Below are 19,240 nucleotides of genomic sequence, written 5' to 3' on the forward strand. Positions count from 1 at the left end.
CAGTATCAGAGTTCAGCAGAGGACTTGCTTTTAAGTTCCTCTTAAGTCCTGCCTCCTCCTGTGCCCCACTACCCAAGATCTTAGAGGTGGCTTTGAGTTGATCTTAGAGTTGGTGAGAGTTGGTTGAGTTGCTTAGAGCCAATCTTAGATGTTGGCTTTGACACAGTGCTGGTCACCAGAGATACAGAAAGTGGTGAAAGTACAGAAGTTTGCATAAATATATTGAAGAACTGACCGTGGAAAACAATCTCACAAGATGAGAAGTGTGAGATGAAAAACATATTGGAGAAGCGCACACTTTGGCTTACCTCATCTCTGGGGCCTCTTCGAAATCCGCATTCTGAGAGCCTGCAGCACTGTCAGGAGTCCCATCAGAAGATGTTGCTGACTCGGGGATCGGGGAAAGCAAAGCCATTCCCCGTGGCTTGTTCCCATTGTCACCACTGCAATACGAATGCAGCAGGGAAGCCTGGAAATAGTAGAACAGTGCTCAGCTGGAGCATCCAGCGTTCCCCGTTGATGCCAGAAGTAGTTTAGCCATGCTCTTAGCTAGGACATACCAGGAAAAAAAAAGTCAAACTGGTGGAGCAACTTGACCTAGGATGGGCGATGTAAAGGGAAGTGATGAGGGAGAGACAATGTCCCCATGCTGTTGCCAGCTCTCTCCTCTCACTCACCTCTCTAGCAGTGGCTGCTTTCCCACCTGGTATCCATCTGCTCGACGTAAGGATGTTCTGCATGCCATTGCTTCTATAAGCCTTTCTGATGGTAAGGGAATGGGCTTAGATCACTAGCCTCTCGTCCCTAAAGCACCTACCAGGCATTGTTGAACTCCAGCCAAGTCCCCACGTAGTCATTCTGCAGGCTGACAAAACCTGCTTTCCTCAAGCCCATCTTTTTTTTTTCTGCTTTCTGCCTTTCCCCTACTAGCCCTTTGGCCCAGATTCTACTGTGCTCTCTGGATACTTGGTGCTCTCCAGCTCCCACACAGTTAATTTCAGGCTCACCATCATTTTCTGAAGTTCAGCAGAGCTCCCACCCTGCAGCTCTGTGTCTCTGCCTGCTGAAATTACTTCAGGCTCTCCCTGCCATGGCTAGGAAGGGGATGGAGGGAGTGGAGGCAGACATGCACCCTTCCTTAGTATCCCATCATTCTTGTCACAGATAAAGAGCCAAATCAAGACCTGTTCAAATTCCAGTGAAACCAACAGAGCGAATGTCAGGGATACAGTCGGCCCTGTATCTGCAAGGCTGAAATCAAATACATTAGCCTTTTATTGGTTATCCAGTTTACAAAAATTGTTTTTCATCTGCCTTCTCCTTACCACCACAGCAAACCCAAAACAACTGCAGCTTCTATCCATCCTGAAAAAGTGGATGGAGTCTGGACTCCATTACCCATGGCCAGAGTTGGCAGTTCCCTTCACCTATCCCTGGGCAGAACCATGGGAGATAATGAAGCTGCACGGAAGCCACTGAATGTGGAGAGTTACTGGCTGTGTGCTGTGAACAAGCCAGGGCTTGATACGGCTGTGCTACACGGAAGGATTTCCCTGAGACACCAGAGACAAAAGGAAAGTAAACAGAAGCTGCTCTGCCCTCGAGCCAGGCTGCAGGAGGGGCGTTGCCGCTGCGCATGAACAGTCTGTGAACAGTGCCCTGCAGCCAATCACCATAGTGGGGGGGGATGAGTGACTGTGAGTGTAACCAATTGTAGCCTGCACTTGCCGCATGGCCTTTTGGTATAGAGTATATAAGGCTTGGAAAAACGTGGTCTCGGGGACATTGATATTCAGTGTTGTTTAAGAGTATACCATGTATACAGAAACGTGGATTTTACTAACTGTAGAAGAACATGCTTGACCACGTGAGACACATTTAGTTGCTCTGATTCATTGCTGGTGTGTTCTCAGTCAGAAAACACAGCAGGAGCCACTAGAGAGCACAGAAACTATTCTCCTATTGATACAGACTGAGGACATCAAGTCTGCAGCATGCATGTTGCAGAAACAGCCTGAAGCACAATGTCCAGCTGAGCACTTTCTTGGCTCAGCTGTTTCCCTGGGCTCACACTGCAGAAAAAGAAGATCTCAGAGCTCTGCCTACTGGAAATAAACTGAAGACCCACTACACATGATTTGGCTTGGTTTCCTTACTTTACATCCTTCACTCTCTGACATCAGCTCCGTGTTATCCTCATCACTGGCATCATAGTCTGTGTCATTTTCCTCATGCTCCTGCTCTCCATCGCTTAACATGCAGGTCTCTGAGGAAATAGGTCTGTTCTGGTTGGGAGACATAGTCTTGGAGGTTTCCAGGAGCTTCGGGGAAGGTGATCCGGAAACTACTGGCTTCAGGGTAACCCCCTCAGGGTCATCACAGTCAGTCAGGCCTGCAAAGCAGAGACACAAAGCATAATAGAAGCAGCACTGCAAACATAAAGCACCTGAAGCTAGATATTTCATTGGACAGATTTATTGGAAACTTCTAAATAGCTGCACAGGGAAACATGCTCATGCTGGCAGCCACTTGAAGCAGGCCAGTGGACAACACTTAGGCACTCCCACAGAGCCACCAGAGGAGCATCCTGGTCCTCTGAGCTCCTGTCGAATAACAGAGAGCCCATGGACCTGTGCATATCCAGAATTATTCACCTGCACATTCACTCTCCTGCTCCTCTCCCTGCCTCACAGTTGTACACCCCTACAGCAACAGGGAAGGTTATTGCAGGGGGCACAACTGTTCCCTGGGAATGTGCACTAGCTTTCTAGGCTGGGAAAAGACCCTTCTTCCCACAGGAGAGCAGGCAGGTTCCCGCCTTACCACTGTATGAGGCTGACAGACCGTCAGACATCCTCCTCATCTTCAGCTTGTCTTTGATCTGGATGGTACCCGGGTCAGCGCTGCTTGCCTCCCTCTCTTGGGGGTCCTGGGTCGAGGCTTGGTGAGAAAGGTGGGGGTGGTCACCTCCTTGCCCAATGCTGAAGTCATGCACATCAGCCTCACTGGCCCAGTCATCCGGGAGAGGATGCCTGATTTATGGCAGTTGGGCCACAATCCCTGTCCTGGCTGGCAGTGGTAGTGATTTGGCTACTGTTGATGAAGGAGAAAGCGTAATGAACTAATGATAGCGAGATGTGATGCCATATGCACCACTGAAGGAGGACAGGATCATCTGCAGCTCTCTGTCAGCCACCTACTCTGATGCAGAGCCAGCACATGAGGACTGACCTCCACGGACCCTTTCTCCCTGATTTTTTATTTTTTTTCATTTGGCTGAGGCGACCATTGCACATTCAACCCCCTTCCATCCTCACCTCCTTCTTCAGTAGTCCAACTGCTGCCACAAAACCGCAAGTTTGAATCAATGCTTCTGCCTCGCAGAGCCTTGTATCTGGGTTTGAATTTGGGAACGCTCCCGTAGTAGACAGCAATTGAGGTGTGGTATTTAGCTTTAAAATAAGAACAGTACAAAAGACTCAAATTCACAACATTTGATATGGAGACAAAAAAAAACCACCAGACACTTTTTTTCACAGAAGATTAACACACTAGTCCTGGCCTCTGGAATGGTCACTGTGATGTGTGCTCTCAACCTACACCCAGCCACACCAGCAGCAATATGGTACAGGCTCCAAAGGAGACAAAGGCCTGAGCTTTAGCCAGGCCAAGAACTTATTTTAGGAAACCCACAAGAAAATAGAATGGCAGAGTGAACAATGATAAGTTGTGGGTGCAAGGAGTCTCATGCAGACCTTTCCCACTGTATGCAATTTGACTTCAAGCCAACCACTTTATTCCATAAATATGACAGCCTGGGTGAGCCTACAGTGAGCTGTCTCTGCTAGACAAGCGTGGCTGTAGGGCAATGATCTTTTACTATTCACTGATCACTGGATAAGCACAAATTTAAGTTTTATACTAATCATTTAGCTCAAGTAAATGCATTTGAAATAGAATTAATCACTAGATTATAAGGTTGTGTAATTTTTAAGATACTGTCTGTCTCACTTTACTTAGTAAGCTAAATTTGCTGAAATCTTAAACTGTATGTTGTAAAGTTCTGCTCATATTCACTGAACTTGTATCTACTTAATGAAAACAAAAGCAGATACAGACAATCATGGACACGTAAGACAAGGCCGGTTTTGTACTTTGCTGAGCGAAACAGGATTCATTTCAACCAAATAATGCCTTCAAGGCCAGCACAAAGTGGCTATGGACTATAAACATGTCTGCAATTAAACAAAACAAAGGCCTGTCTGAAGACGATGAAAGAATCCAACGAGAAGCAAGAAGACCTCAGATTCAAATAATGCTATTGGACTGAATAATTGCATGAGGGGACATAAGCAGGTTGAGATGCAGAATGGTGAAACTTTTAAATCCTAGGCAAGCAATATAAAGAATTGCATGTGCCCATATAATCCTTTCGCCATAAACACCTATAATCCCTGGCCTGTTTTCCTTTACCCTTTGTGTCTCTTAGACATAAACTGTTGACCTAGTCTGGGGCTAAGTTTGGATCTAGCCACACCTAGACTCCTCTGCAAGAAGGAGTTTAGAAAGCAAGGGGATCCTTTCTGAACCTCATGACTCAACGGGAGGGCCTCCCTCTACCCTTTCACATTTCCTGCCCCCATATGAATCACTCTAAACAACTCTCACCCAATTCTCCTTGATATCTCCTTCACGCAGTAGGTAGCAGAGTACCTTTTGTCGCTCTCTTAAGCTGCACTCTAAGTGAGGTAAACACTGCACCGTGGCAAACTGTGGCAGTCACCCACGACAGTAACCTCAAATGATTCCGTTGGTTGGTGCACTTGCATTCCAGCATTGTGACAGCTCAACATTCTACATATTTGCATATGATTTGCTAGTTGTCCATCCATGACTGCAGGATTTCTTTCCTCTCCTTTCAAAGTGTAGACAACCCACAATGGTCTCTAGAGTTTGGCAATGTCTAATAAGTAGATACTTTCTGAAGTTATAATAGTTTGAAAGTCCTTCGTTCCTGTAATTCCCACTCCATTTTGGATTGAGTTTTGATTTGGTTTAGTTTTAGATTTCTCTTCACAACAAAGAAAATACTAGGACACAAACAATTAATCACTAGGTATCATAACTAAAAGAAGGTTTGCACTCTGCATTAGATGTCCCCATTGGCGTATTTGATTATTGTATCTGCAGGACACAAACTGTCCATCCAAATCTTCTCCTTTGTTCTGCTTCACCATTACAGGGCTTTACTCCCTGCTTTCTTTACTGCAGAGACACCCAAAAGCAACAAAAACATAGCCTGCCCCCCAAAATTTCTGATATTGGCTGTTCCTGAAAATTCAAGATTATACACAGCATGTTTCCCTGCCTCATGTCCTGTTCAATGTCTTCCCCATTCCCCAGCCTCTAAGGCTGGCCTCTCACTTGTACAGCATGAAGAATAGCTCATAAAAGAAGCTGAGGATGCCACATTTCTGAAGGTATTTCAAATGCCCAAGATAAAGTTGTAAGTACCAGGATGAGTGTATTCTGTAGCTAGGGGAGAAGGCTGCCTCTGCCACTCATTTACCCTGCACCACAAAGCCAGGCTCTCCATGCCTCAGGTCTGTTCCTCTGCCAGGCTGTCCTACCTAAATGCTAACACACTGTAAGTGCAACTAAGAAAGGCATTACTTACAACACCTCTGTGGCCTCCACAGGGTTAATTGCCTAAATTCAGGGCATAGTTCCTAATTCAGACCAGGTACATGATATGGAAAACCCAAAATGTACAGCTATGCAGGGCAACCCCTTTCTCCCTTGCACTGAAACCACTGTAACCGGAATTATCATTAGGCAGAGCAATTTGTCTGCAGCCTGGGGGAAGTGTTGGGTGTGCAGGACTCATCTTCTGCCACTACTGATAGGAGATCGGAAAACAAGCTGGTGCCATTCTCTGTACAGAGGAGAACGGTGGCAGAGGTTCCCTACAAAGCGAAAAAGTGTTTGAAAATGGCTTTCTGGAGAGGAAAAAATGGAATACAACTGCATTTGAACAGCTCCAGGCCCTGTGATGTTACAGTCAACAGTAAATGTGCTCCCTGTCATCCTTCTGCTGGGTTAATCGAAAGGAAATGCATCCTCTGGGATTTTCAGCTTCTTTGGATCATTAGTAACCAGTAAATTCAAACAGAGATTATTTAATGCTACCATTACTTTCTTTCCCACCTAACAAGCTGTTTCTCTGGTAGTTTCCTAGAGCAGTAAACATACAGTAGCATTACGTGAGACATGCTGATACCAACAACCCTGCAGAGTCCATCAGGATTGGAGCCACTGTGGCAGTTGAATCAAATATCTCACCAGCCAGAGAGTTGTTGTTAGGATAAAATTAACTTGGAGTGATGACAGTTGTTTGGGGTTTCAGTGGATTTCAGCTTACAGGGCCCTAATGCATCTTTAACATGAAGTTTTTACATGGAGTAAACAGCCATCGCCCGGTGGCACTGGGCAGCTTCCCCAGACCTGTGGGAGAATTGCGAGTCAGATCCCTGGGCTACTAATTGTATCTCTCACCCTTTTTCTATGTTCTTCGTGTCAAAGCTGCTTAGGTTAGAGGCACAGCTCTCAGGAAGTGCTCCTGTATCTTTCCTCTGCATGATGGTGCAAGTAGGATTACACATTCAAAATCTCCTTTCACTTACCGTTGAACTTACTGTTTTGAGGAATTTCTGAACCAGCAAACTGCTTTCTCAAATATTTACTAACAATTGTTACTAATTTTGCTTAATTTGTTAGCAATATTAACCAATTGGCACACACCAAAGATGTAATGTTAAAAGCATCACCCACATGATGCTTTTTTTATAAGTTCTGCCCTCAGCTTTCATTCAGAAGATCTTAAAAGTTTAATGCCCCTATTGAAAATTCCTTTAATGGCTGCCTCTCAGCAGAGCGGGCCTGCTCAACCATGAAACAAGAGTTACCACAAGCAGCAGCTTACCCAGGGCAGCAAATCAAGAGTTAGGAATAAGCTGATCTGAATGCCAAACCTCATTAGCTCCTTCAAAAAGCACTTGAGCAATCCCTCATGCCAGCTCTAATGAGCTGTTGTGCTGGACACCACGGTTATTTGAGTACTGTACACAAGTTTGCTCCCACTGAGCACTGCGACGGTCTCTGTTGGAGATGTGGCCTAGGGCGGTCATTCCCCAAAGGTGGGTGATCGATTGCTCTGTGGGCTCCTGTGACTGCATGACACAATGAGACGAGAAAGAGCCAAGTACACTGACACACCTTTGCTTTGAGTGTAACCCAACCTCGACCAAAAGCATCGAAACATTTCCCCTCCTCACCTAGACATTTTGAAGAAAACCTTCAAAAAATGAGATCCGGAGCCCATGCAGGGTTTTGCAGAGCGTCTCATGCAGAGAGGTCCTCACTGCAGGGGCTAGTGCTAGAAAAAGCATGCAACAATCAGCTGCTGCGTCTCTTCTGAGAGCGGGTCTTCATGGCACATAGGATTTCTGCCGTGGATGAAGGCCCTAGATGCCCAACACTCAAGGATTGGGTACAGAAGCAGTCACAATCAGCACCTTGAACTAGATGCATCCTCATATTAAGTCCAACCAGTGGCCCATGTCTTGAAATGTTAGATCAGCTGTTTCTCAGGTCACGTCTGTTTCTTCTAAAAGCATTTTCCTTAGAAATATTTGGCTCGTCTTCATCAGTGCCTTCCTCTCAGTAGCCTCGGGGAAAGGGATCTCCTGCCTCGTACTCCTGTGTGAAGCCATCTCTCAGGGCTACTAAAATACATTCCCTGGACAGTAGTTTTGTCCTGGTAGGGCCCTGAATAGTGTTCCACACATCTTTCATACAAGCACGGAACAATGCCAAGCATGCTAACTACAGCAGGTTTCCACAAACAGCTGCATAAATCCAAGATAACTGCAAGTGAGCATTCTAAGGGCCCTGCTGGTTTGACTGAAAATGGGTAAATTTTCTTCATGCATTTAGAAACCGTTCTTTTTTTATAACTAGCATGTTCATTATTTGGACTTAGTTTGAGAGCAAGAGATAACACCCCAGGACAGAGTTAATGTTTTTAATTGCTCTGGGCTGAGAGCCAAGGACACTCTGAGCTCTGCCCACAGGTGTGAGGCAGTGAGGAAGGGGGCAGAGATGGGGCAGAGCTTGACTGACATCCACACCGATCAATAAGAGTATTCCATCGCACTAGCATCCTGCCACATATTTAAGAAAAGTCAGGATCTTCCGGGTTGCGGGCTCTTCTGCTCTTTCTCTCTGGTGCTTTCTCTTGCACACGTTGGGCTTTTTCGTACTCTCTTTTTTTTTTTTTTTTCGGAGCCGGGGGAGTTTTTGGTGCAGGATGTTTAGTTCAGCTTTTTGCCATTTTGCAGAGACCTCTGAGCTTTTCTGCCTTTGTTCCTCTTTCTTCTCTCTCTGTGAACAGGTGCTGTTTCCTAGGAGTGGCTGCTTGGTGTCTTCCTGAGGAATTGCCTTGAGTATCTTTTATTTCTATTATATGTATATATATATATATATACACACATTTACTAGTAGTGTGTTACTATTTTGTTATTTTATTAAACTGTGTTTATCTCAACCCAAGTTTCTCTCTTCCCTTTTGATTCTCTCCTCTGTTGGGGGGGAGAGGGAGGGGGTGAGTGAGTGGCTATCACGGTTGAACCATGACAGGGCTCTGTCCTGTTCCTGTGTAATCATCAGGCAGGGAAATTCTCAATGATCTGGAGCAATTTCGTTCAGTTGCAGCATGGGATCTGAGGTCTGTATTGAAATTTTTCATTATGAGTAACAAGCATTGGGAGCATGAGGTGCAGGGCTGACATACTAAAACAAGACCATATCCTGTAACAAGACCAGCTTAATTGTCCGTTTTATTGCTTTTACATCTATTCCACTGAAGTCCCAGTACTGTTCTTAGTGCCGTATGAACCTTGAAATACAACAGTTCCCACTGTTACAGTATTCAAGCACCTCTGTCTTGTTCAGGTCCTAAGTCCACCATTCAGGTATCACTGAAATAGTTAAAATCTCCATTCTTCTGACCTACAAGGCATCACCTAACTCCACAGGCATTTAAATCCCTGGAGTGCCCAAGTGTCCACGGGTTGATGCCTGCTAAACACAGGGGCTTTCTTGCATCTGATCTGCTGCTCAGAGCCCCACACCACGGTGACCAGGGGACCCAAAGCAGGACCTTCAGTCAAGGTGGACAAATGTTTATTTTCCAATACCTGCCAGCTGGCAGCATCTACCTTGCATGAGCCCGAGGCCACTAAGAGGCCAAGGAGTAATAGCCTGTCTCTGCAACAAACCGCAGAACTTACAGGGAAGAGGATAAAAAGGAGCTGCCATTGCTGGACATGCAACGCTGTAGAGTTGGCTGACGAAACTTGCAATGGTTGGGTTTACTAACCTGGGAGAAAACACCATGTTTCCCAACTGCCATCACTTCCAATGTCCGAAAGTGAGCGAAGCCAAGGAACGGCATGACAAGTGGAAGAATGCAGAGGCAGGGCTTGCTCTGCTGACGATTCATTCACTGGCCTGCAGAGAAAAAGAAGGCTCAGAAACATAAATCTTAGGGCCAGAAAACTGTTAGGAGCTTATAAATGTGACCTCTGCAGGACACAGATTTTTAAAATGTCAGCTTTAGTTTCTTACATATCCTCCAACAGAAAATAGCAAATGATGCCTGGAAGCTTTGCAAAGCTCTCAAAGGCCCTGGGATGATGGATATTACACTAATATGAGCAGTTACTGTTGTCATTATAGCAGTGGTCTCTGCAGCAGAGCCCCAGCTAGCTAATTGTTAGGTGTATTACCAAGAAGAAATAGAATGAAAAAAAAAGTGAAGCAAAGGCATTGTCTCTGGAGAAAGAAAGAGAGAAGCAGAGGGAGAAAGTAACCAGCAAACACTTTGATAATGAGCAGGGTCCCTATATCTCAATCCTTCAGAGAGTTTGGTTTGTCGTCCCTCTGCTGCTGTGGCAGGCTGACATCTCTGCACCCCAGAAGCAATTTGAGATGTGTCATACTCTGGATCTTCCCTCCTCATCCTCCTCCTACATCTTTCCCAGATCAAATTTTCAGAGATTTATACTTTAAGTAATAAAGAGCTTTGAAAACAGAAGCTAACCTGGAGGCAAGTTTGTTGATCAGAGTGATATTGCTTTGGGACTAGGCATTTACGTATCAGAGAGCCTGTAAGCTCACTAAGGTTCACTTCTCTCTTTGCTTGGAGTAAAAAGATTCCACTTTTCCCCCACATCCTTTGAAGCAAATCACCAAGGTTAAACTTCGTGAAACACAACAGTTTAAACCATTGGCAAGAGCAGACTCGATTACCATCCTGCACAGATGAACCAGCACCCCAGAAGCCATAAACAGTGACCTAATCTTTAGCAGGGGCTGAGTCAGAAAGTTGATTTGATTTTAACTTTCCTCAATTCTACCTGGAAAATAAAAGTATGAGCCAGGAAGGACAAACAGTGCAGTTTTTGCTTTTTGGCCCCAGTCAGAGCAAGGGGAGTTGGAGCAGGAGCTGAGCGGAGACCTGCCCATTTGCCCACACATACCAGCAAAGGGAGCCCTGGAGCAGCACCTGAGCCCAGGTGGAAGCTCCTGCTCTGCTCCCCATTGCGTGGCAGAGGCCAGGCTGTTGCTCTTCTTATGAAGAGGAGCTTCCCTGTCAACAAACCACCGCATCTGCACTGCAGCTCCCACCTGTCCTCTCCCCTCCTTCCATCTGCCACCCCAAGCATCGCTCTCCTTCCACACTTCCCAGGACTGTGTCTCTTTTAACTGACACCCAAACTCTCTGTCACACAGCAACAGTTTCAAGAATTTTTGAAATAATTTGTTGAAAAGAGAAGGAATAAAGAAAAAATCATCAACTCTTTTTCCCAGAGTTTATTGCTTTCTGGGAAAGATGCTTGCACCAAGCAACCTCTACCAGAGCAGAGTAAAAGCAACCCCTCTGCCTGGCTACTGCCAGCCCCCCTGGAGCACCACCTTGCTGAGAAACCAATAGCACAGGAGACAGGGCTGTCCACCAACCTCCTTCACAAACACACATGTCCTTCACTTTGGAAATCTTGCTCCACGTTGTTAAGCTTGCAATGCCCTCAGGAGCTGTAAAGCCCTGCTGCGGATTGCCACCCACAAGGGAACGAGGATTTCTTCTGCTCCAGACCCTGTGTTTCCAAAACTGGAAGCAGGGATGGCCATTTGTCAAGCTGGACCCCTTCTCCAGGAGGACAGCAGGCTCCCCCTTCCAGGTGTACAAGCTCAGCAAGCAAACAGTGTCACATACCAGGAATAAACAAGGCTGCATAGCAACCCCTTCTCTGAAGAAATCTTGAGCGTGAGATGCAAGGAATATGTTTTGCCTGCAGGGCTGGCAGGCAGGTCCCTGAGTGCTGCAGCCAAAAGCACCCAAGGGACCTCAGCAGCACCCAGAGCTTCAGGCAGGGACACGCTCTGAACCACATTGTGCTCCTGGTCCCTCCCTGCCTACCTACAACCACTGCGTGAGAATCATCCCTAAAGCTTTGCACAGCGTGCGAGCAAACAGCAAAGTCTGCAGGTGCTGGAAACTGATAAAAGGGAGGGGGATGTTTCCAGCCCCCTTGCTGCAGGATTTGATGACATCTCTGCATGGCAAATGGCTCAGCTGGGCAGTGTGAGTTTGAAGCCCCTCTCAGATCGTGTTAAGTCCATACCAGCCCTACAGAAAGCATTGTATTCAGGCAAGATTAGGAAAAGCGGAGAAATTATTCCTTCAGCCTGGCCCTCTCCAATGTGTCATGGCCACATTCACTGCAGTCTCCACTAAAAGCTGCCAAACAGCAATTCTCCACCACCCCCATTACAAATATTTTATGCCTCTCCCCTCTGCTGTGGATAATTGTGCAATAGGCAATGCAGAACAGAAATTTAGCTTTGCTGTAGTTATGCTCACTCAGAAGATACTTTCAAATGTAAAAATTATAATATTTTCATAATGTCCATGTTGAGTTTGGATATCGTCCACAACAAGGTTGCTTCTGGCTGTATTTAAAAACCCCATGTATACAAAAAGAGAAGGAAATTTTGTGCAGAAGTACAAGGGCACACCTGAGGTTCTCTGTTAACCATGAGGAGCAGCAGCTCAACCTGTCTTTACAATTATTTGTATGGAAAGTGTCCCCATGAGTGTTATGAGAAAAGGAATTCAGACAGTAAGCAGCGAGTCTCAAGCCAGTGTACCCAACCTGTAAGCCAACAGATAAGTAGGGAAGGATAATTAGCTGTAAAAATGCACAATAATTCAGCTACTACAGGAGAAAAAAACCCACAGAAAACCATCTGCAGGAGTTAACAATCCTTCTCCAACTAGCACAGGCAGCACACACACCCTGTTGCGATTTGAGGAGGTGACTGTCACATCACTTGGTAAAAGCAGCAGCAAAGCCAAAGGGAACTATCTTCTAGTCACTGCCAAGCCACCCTGTTGTTACCAGCACTGTAGGAGTAAAGGATTCCGCCTTACAATGAGTCACCTTAAACCACACCATTCTCTCAGCTTCTCCAAGGCTGAGTAATCACATATATGAGAAAATAACAACCCTATATATATTGTAGAATGGCAGAAAATGAACTGACTGCAGCAAATGGGTCTCCAAATCTGCCATCTCCTGCATGAAACAGGAGAATTCTCCCGAAAGACTTCTTGCTTTTGCTACAAACAAGAGGCAGAGGACTGCCCTCAGACTCCTGCACTGCTTTAGACCTTAGCAGACGCAAGAAAAATTCTGCCTCAGCCGTGTTGCAGGCTTCAGGTAAGACTTAATCTGCTCCAGCCTCTGTCTGCAAAGCAAGCATAGCAGAAATGCTGCTTGTTCACCTTTCTCCGTGTTTTCTTTTAAGGCAATAAACCCTTTAAGGGAGGGAATTGTCTCTTCCTAAACATGTGTGCATCATCTAACAGAGCTGGCGCAGCAGTCAGCTAGAGGCGTTACCATAAAATAGTGGTGGCAGCAGCTCTTCAAAAGACTTTTCCCAATACAGTGTTGGGTCTGTCTCTAATTAAGGGCCCAGAAATGAGCTACCTTCTCAGCTCTAGAGAAAAAGTTAAGATCCTGGGTGTCTCAAAATGACCACTTCTATAGGAAAACAGCATTTGCAGCACTGAGAAGTGTGATCCTCATTGTATCACCAAAAGTGGCAAAAGTAGAGCCAAGATGGTCAGCTGGTCAGACTAAGACCACTCAGGAGCATCTAATGTCCAGTCTCCCTCTCTGAGCACCTACACTCTTTTTTCTTTTGGTTCAGTAATACTGAAGCTGATGAGACAGATTCAACCAAAGAGAAAGTCAAAAGCCTATGTGCTTAGCCTTAAAAACAGCAAGTCAAAGTTTTATTTCATGCTTTTTAAAAGGAAGAAAAAAATTGCAGCCATAACCAGGGAAAAGAATACCTTCCCTCCTGAGCCTAATTTGCGTCAGACCCACTTCATCTCCAGCAGCATCACCCACATGGCCATGCTCTTATGTCACCTACACACCCTGTAAGGACACATTATGTTATAGGAGAAGGGGCAGTGTCTATGTGCTCACACCTGCCCTGGAAATGAACTTGGTGACAGCTATCACAACATTCCTTGAGGCAGCCATGGGATAAACCTTGCTACAAGGTCAAACTCACTCTCATCTATCCATAGCACCCCAAAACTCCTTTGTCAGTGCCCCTGACAGGGAACAGTCCAATCATCCCTCACAGGTTAACAAAACAAATTGCCTTGAGATCCTCTCTCTCTCTAGACACAAATCATGGCATCTCTATGCCAACAAACACATCTTGGACTTATTCAGCTAAACTTCCACACCCTGGTTTGAAGCCTCAGGGCACCGCAGGCAGGACAACTGGGCTGAGCAGGACTTTTTGCCCCATCCGCAGCAGGGATGGAAATCATGGCACCTTACACACTGGTATCCAGAAACCTGTTCAGCAATTCCTCTCAGCACATTTTCTTTCACACAGAACACTTGCTGAGCAGCGCAGCCATTTGCGGCAGCTTCTTGATGCACAGGCAGCTTCTTTTTTGTTCACAGCCACTTCTGCTGGGTTGCAAGCCCCTGGGCTTTGCCCGTGGCAACCTCATTTGTACACTGGACAAGGGCAAAGGGATAATTTAAGTGGCTTTGGAAGACACTGCAGCTTTGAGTAGAGCCACTCCAGAGTGAGGATTAGGGCAGCAGAGAGGTTCTGAAAGGGAGCACACTTACATACTACTTTCAATGTGGCTTTGGGACAGCAAGCATGTTCAAAAGACCATGGATACTGCAGGAGCTACCCTCAGAGCTGGACGTGGAACAAGGAAGCTGTGCATCCACCCACAATCAGGATATTTCTCTCCTACAAAAAAGGCCACTGGTTACTGTCAGTTTTTCCAGCCCTGCCCATTATTTCCCAAGGAACATGCCACCCTTCTTCCCTCTGAGCTTTAGCCAGTGCCCTGCTGTGTACATTGCCCTTTCCAGTTTCTGCCAGGTGTGCCAGCTTCTCAGATCACATCAACTGCTTCTGGATCCACAGCAAGAGCCACTCGGTTCCTCTCTCATTAGTGCCCCAGCACTGAAAGATCATCCTCTCTCCAGAGTAAACACCTGCTCTGCACACATGCATCAGGACTCACAGCTGCCACGCTGCATCTGCCTGTGGGTTTGATGTGGTTTCACGCAGCAGTCAGTGCACAGCATGGTTGGAGAAAGCTCTGCGGGAGGAGCCAGGAGGAATGCTGTGATTATCTTTGTTCTCAGGGAAACCCCAAGTGATTTAGGTGAGGGAATCCACTGGGAACTAGAAGAGGCACAGGGCTAAATATCTGTTCCCTTTTCTATAGCATCCTGGGATATTTTTCAGGAATATGAGTCACCTGGACCTCATTTCTAGATCTCAAGTCCACGTACCACCTTCCACTAGAAATGACACTGCCTACCTGTTGAGTTGCCAGTCCCTCACCTTGTAGAAACCTACTTTCCTTGAAATTGCAAGCACAAACCTGCTTCCACTTGTGGGAACTGATCCAACCACTGCCTGGGCTAATGAGACTGTCCCCTTTCAATTTTCTAGATTTGCATAACTCTGGAAATCTGTACTTAAAGCTTTATGCTTTTTTGCACAATTCTTACTCCTAACTCTTACCTTTTGGCAGTTGCTGTCTTAACCATTGAAAGCAGCAGTGAATGTATTAGTTACAACAGATAGCAAGCTTTTAAATATCCATGGCATTCTTAGCAAAGAGAAACTATGACCAAGTGACCAGAATACATATTCCAAAAATAATAGACAAATGTAAATATATCTCACAAAACTATTGCTGACCTCAGGTGGCATTAAACTCACAATTTTTCTCTACTCCTTTGGATCATCTTGGGTGTATCAACAGCTCTGAGCAAGCAAACACCCAGAACTCTTTAATTTTTTATATATATTTCTTCTTCTGTTAGTTCCTTTGTAAAGTATTTTTGCTGGAGCACAAAACCGGTTTCCCCTGCCTGTTTTCAACAACTTGTTTCTTCTTGTCCTGCTGCTGTTAAAAAAAAAAAAAAAAAAAGGTTCTGCTTTTGCAAAAGAGGTTTTTGAAAACATTGAGTTCATATTTATTGTGTCATGCAATCAGTCTGAAGCAACCTGCTTAGAAGTTAGACATAAAAGAAGAGAAGGCATAAGTTGAGCCTCAGACAGCCAGTTGTGAAAAGTTTATCCTTGACCCAGAGTCAATATGAATTTTGTCTTTCACTTGCACCATCACCACTAATAAAGGCTCTGTATAGACTCACTGGGTTCATTTAATTATTTGCAACCAGATTTCCTTCAAACCCTGATACTCCTATTCCTTACCATTGTCAACAGGTTTCCACAGGGGAAACACTATGAAGCTTTGTAAGTGTTTCTGTCAGTGGTTACAGAAAAGAGAGAATCTACTCTATCTCCCAGGACAGCATCAGCTCTGCAGGAGAAGCTGAAATAAAAAGCAGCAATTTCTTATTTACTTAGTGATATCTAGGCCAACAATATGAACAGCTCCCTTGTTATATTCAATTTGCTGATATAAAAGAAGAAAAAGCAGGTTTCTTTCAGAGCAAAATAGCTCTTTAAAGTTGCTGTTATCACTCAAGCGCTTCATAATTCCTCAGCGAGCAGAGTGCACTTTCCTCAGAAATCATCCACAAATACAAACCTTAAATTTTTAAGATCCAGTATGAGCATTTATGCACATTTCTCTTTTAAATCTTGCAACTTCTCTGTTGTGGTTTAGCTCAGCAGGCAGCTAAACTTCTCACACAGCTGTTTGCTCACCCCCGACCTCAGGAGATGGGGAAGAGAATTGGAAAAAAAAATAAAAAGGTATACCTTGTGGGTGAAGACAAAGTTTAATAGGACAGAAAGAGAAAATAATAATAGTAACAACAACAATAATAATAATGATAATGATGATGATGATGATGATAATAATAATAATAATGATGATGATGATGCAAGTGATTCACAATGCAATTGCTCACCACCCACCAACTGATACTCAGCCAGTTACTGAGCAGCCAGTCTCCTGGCCAGCTTCCCCCAGAATCTATACTGAGCATGACATCACATGGTATGGAATATCCCTCTGGTCAGCCTGGGTCAGCTGTCCTGGCTGTGTCCCCTCCCAGCTCCTTGTGCACCTGGCACTGCCTGAGAAGCTGAAAAGTCCTTGACTACTGAGTGACAACTAAAACATCAGTGTGTTATCAACATTATTCTCATTCTAAATCCAAAACACAGCACTATACCAGCTACTAGGAAGAAAATCAACTCTATCCCAGCTGAAACCAGGGCACTCTCACAAGCAGTCCCTCATTATTATTTACCTTATTTCCATATTTTTTAAACTTATGTTACTGGTTTTACACTGTCATTTCATACAGTTTTAGTCAACTGACTCTTCCTTCATAAGGCTCTAAAATCCATCCCGTGGTTACAGCATTGGCAACACCTCTGAGGGCTGAGTATCACACATCTTCGCCTAGATTCAGGCCTTTTTCTTGCCTTTTCTAAGGCACTTACAGTGCCACTTTCAGACTAGTCTTTGGTTTTTATAATCTATTGTACCAACTATGTCTGATGGGGTTTAAATATTTAAGTTCTTCCCTTCAGGAGCAGTGCATGACCAGGCAGCCCCATCAAAATGACAATACTGCCAATTTTAACAGTAGGAAGAAAGTATATGAAAGGAAGAGGAAAGGCAATTTATACACAATCCACATGCAAGGAAAAGCCTCCTTTTATCCTTAATTATCTTATATTTGGTGCTTTCATAGGGTCCCTTCCTCAAACACAGTTTTGTGTTCATCTGGTGCACTTGTAAAAATCACTTGAGTTAGCAAGTTTACAGGTAACACCACTTGGGCATCCACTTGAACATGACCAGCTGTTGCCTTTTCAGCCTGTGTTCTGCAAGTGGTAGCATTGTAAACCAAAATACATTACTATAGTAACTGCACTTGGAATGACATCAACATACAGCTATCCTAAATCACAGATTATAGATTCATCTAATCCCCTTACACTCAAAAATATTTCCCTGTCGTTCACTTCATTGATATTCTCTTTTACCACTGTTTTTTACCTAATTTATCCATTTTGTCTTTATTTTTGTTGCATGACCATGAGCCAAAGCATTTTCCTTAGCATTTTCCACGAAGTAGAGGATTTGGTTTTTCTAAAGCACCTCAGACATTCCAAACAATATATAAATACTTAGTAACAGAAGTATTGATGGGGGAAATACAGTTTCATAAGTGGTTGGAAGCAGTTCCTGCGCTGTCACATAAGCTAAAAAATTGGACAGAACATTAAATAATCATGTTGCATATACATGTGAACTGCAATTACAGTTAGGATAACACAGGTGCCTATTAAAAACATGTTTTCCATGACCATGATTCTCTAGTTAATAGTAAATATATAATAAACTTACTACTGTTTTAATATTAATATTTAAAATAATAAAAGACTATATAATAAATAAGCATAAACCAGGATTTTGCATTTTTTAACCATGCATGTATTTCCTGGAAGATATTAACACATGGCCTGACAATAACAAAAAAAAAAAAAAGTGACATGAAGGGATAATCAAAGGAAAAAAGTAAAGAAAAATGACTTCCCAAATACAACAAATAACTCACATGGAGTTAATTGTCAAAATTCCCAGTGCTAACAATGGAACTCTTGGAGCTGCTTTTCAAAGGAATGTCTTATGATATTTTATAGCCAAAGATGTCTCTTAACTTCCACTGTAACCAAAATAGGTGCACTAAGGCTCGCTGCTTGGTCTACTGTGTTTTCCTTGACTTACGAAGGAGGGCTACAGCATCCTGACTGTTTGGATCACTAGGATGAAGCAGCTGCCTAAATCTGCTCCATTTCTCCACTTTGAACATACTAGATATGTGCTTAAAAGGGAATGGAAAAAGAGCTGGGACCATTGTGTAGAAACCACATCACAGTGAGACCCAGAAGCAGCCAGAGAGTGAGCTACATGACTTGCAAGAAGCAGAGCCAAGAAGTAATTACCTGATACCTTCCAGAAAAGCTTTGAAGGAAATTACTATGCCACCATGTATATTAAGTACAATTTCTGTGTTCCAGAAAATTATTTTAGAGAAAGCACGTCGTTTTAAAAATTTTGCTGGGAATCACTGACATGCCCTGTCCCTGGTAAAACACTGTCCTGGTTTTGTTAAAACCAAGTTTCTCTTTTAGTGAATTTGCCTGTCAGCTAAAGCCTTCATATTAGCTGCATTTTCCTGGAGAACCAGATATATGTTTTGGTAAACATAGCAATGGAATGCAAAGTTATTGATAAGCATGGATGGACATCTCGTGAGAGGGGCAACGAGAAACAGGTGACCAAGAAACTGACCAACTGAGTATAACATCCCATTCACGTGAATACTTCATATAAAAGTGGGAGATCAAGAGGATCTCGTCCCTTTTTCCTTATGGCTGACATTAGGAGAGGACCTTGTGGGCCGTCCCTGCAAACTGAGGCCCAGTGACAGACTGAATCCAGCTCCGGTTGGCTGCAGAGTCCAATCCAGGACTTTGGGTGCTGGCTCTGCAGTTGCTGGGACTTTCAAGATTGGTTTTGTGTATTTTGTATTATTTTCTCTATTCTTATTAGTAG

General features: G+C 44.3%; 1 protein-coding gene across 1 annotated transcript in view; it reads right to left on the reverse strand.

Moving 5' to 3' along the window:
• LOC136099662 (TOG array regulator of axonemal microtubules protein 2-like) overlaps window positions 1–13,549 on the reverse strand; it is a 37,623-nt gene extending 24,074 nt beyond the window's left edge. Inside the window, exons 1-5 of the mRNA XM_071807274.1 lie at window positions 13,518–13,549; window positions 9,476–9,570; window positions 3,318–3,452; window positions 2,157–2,392; window positions 309–469 (exon numbers count right to left, since the gene is read on the reverse strand). Of these exons, the coding sequence (XP_071663375.1) occupies window positions 309–469; window positions 2,157–2,392; window positions 3,318–3,452; window positions 9,476–9,570; window positions 13,518–13,549 (659 nt within the window). The remainder of the gene's footprint in view (window positions 1–308; window positions 470–2,156; window positions 2,393–3,317; window positions 3,453–9,475; window positions 9,571–13,517) is intronic.
• Between the last annotated feature and the right edge of the window lie 5,691 nt (window positions 13,550–19,240).

Source organism: Patagioenas fasciata, chromosome 3, assembly GCF_037038585.1.
Source record: "Patagioenas fasciata isolate bPatFas1 chromosome 3, bPatFas1.hap1, whole genome shotgun sequence".
Taxonomy (NCBI): Eukaryota; Metazoa; Chordata; class Aves; order Columbiformes; family Columbidae; genus Patagioenas; species Patagioenas fasciata.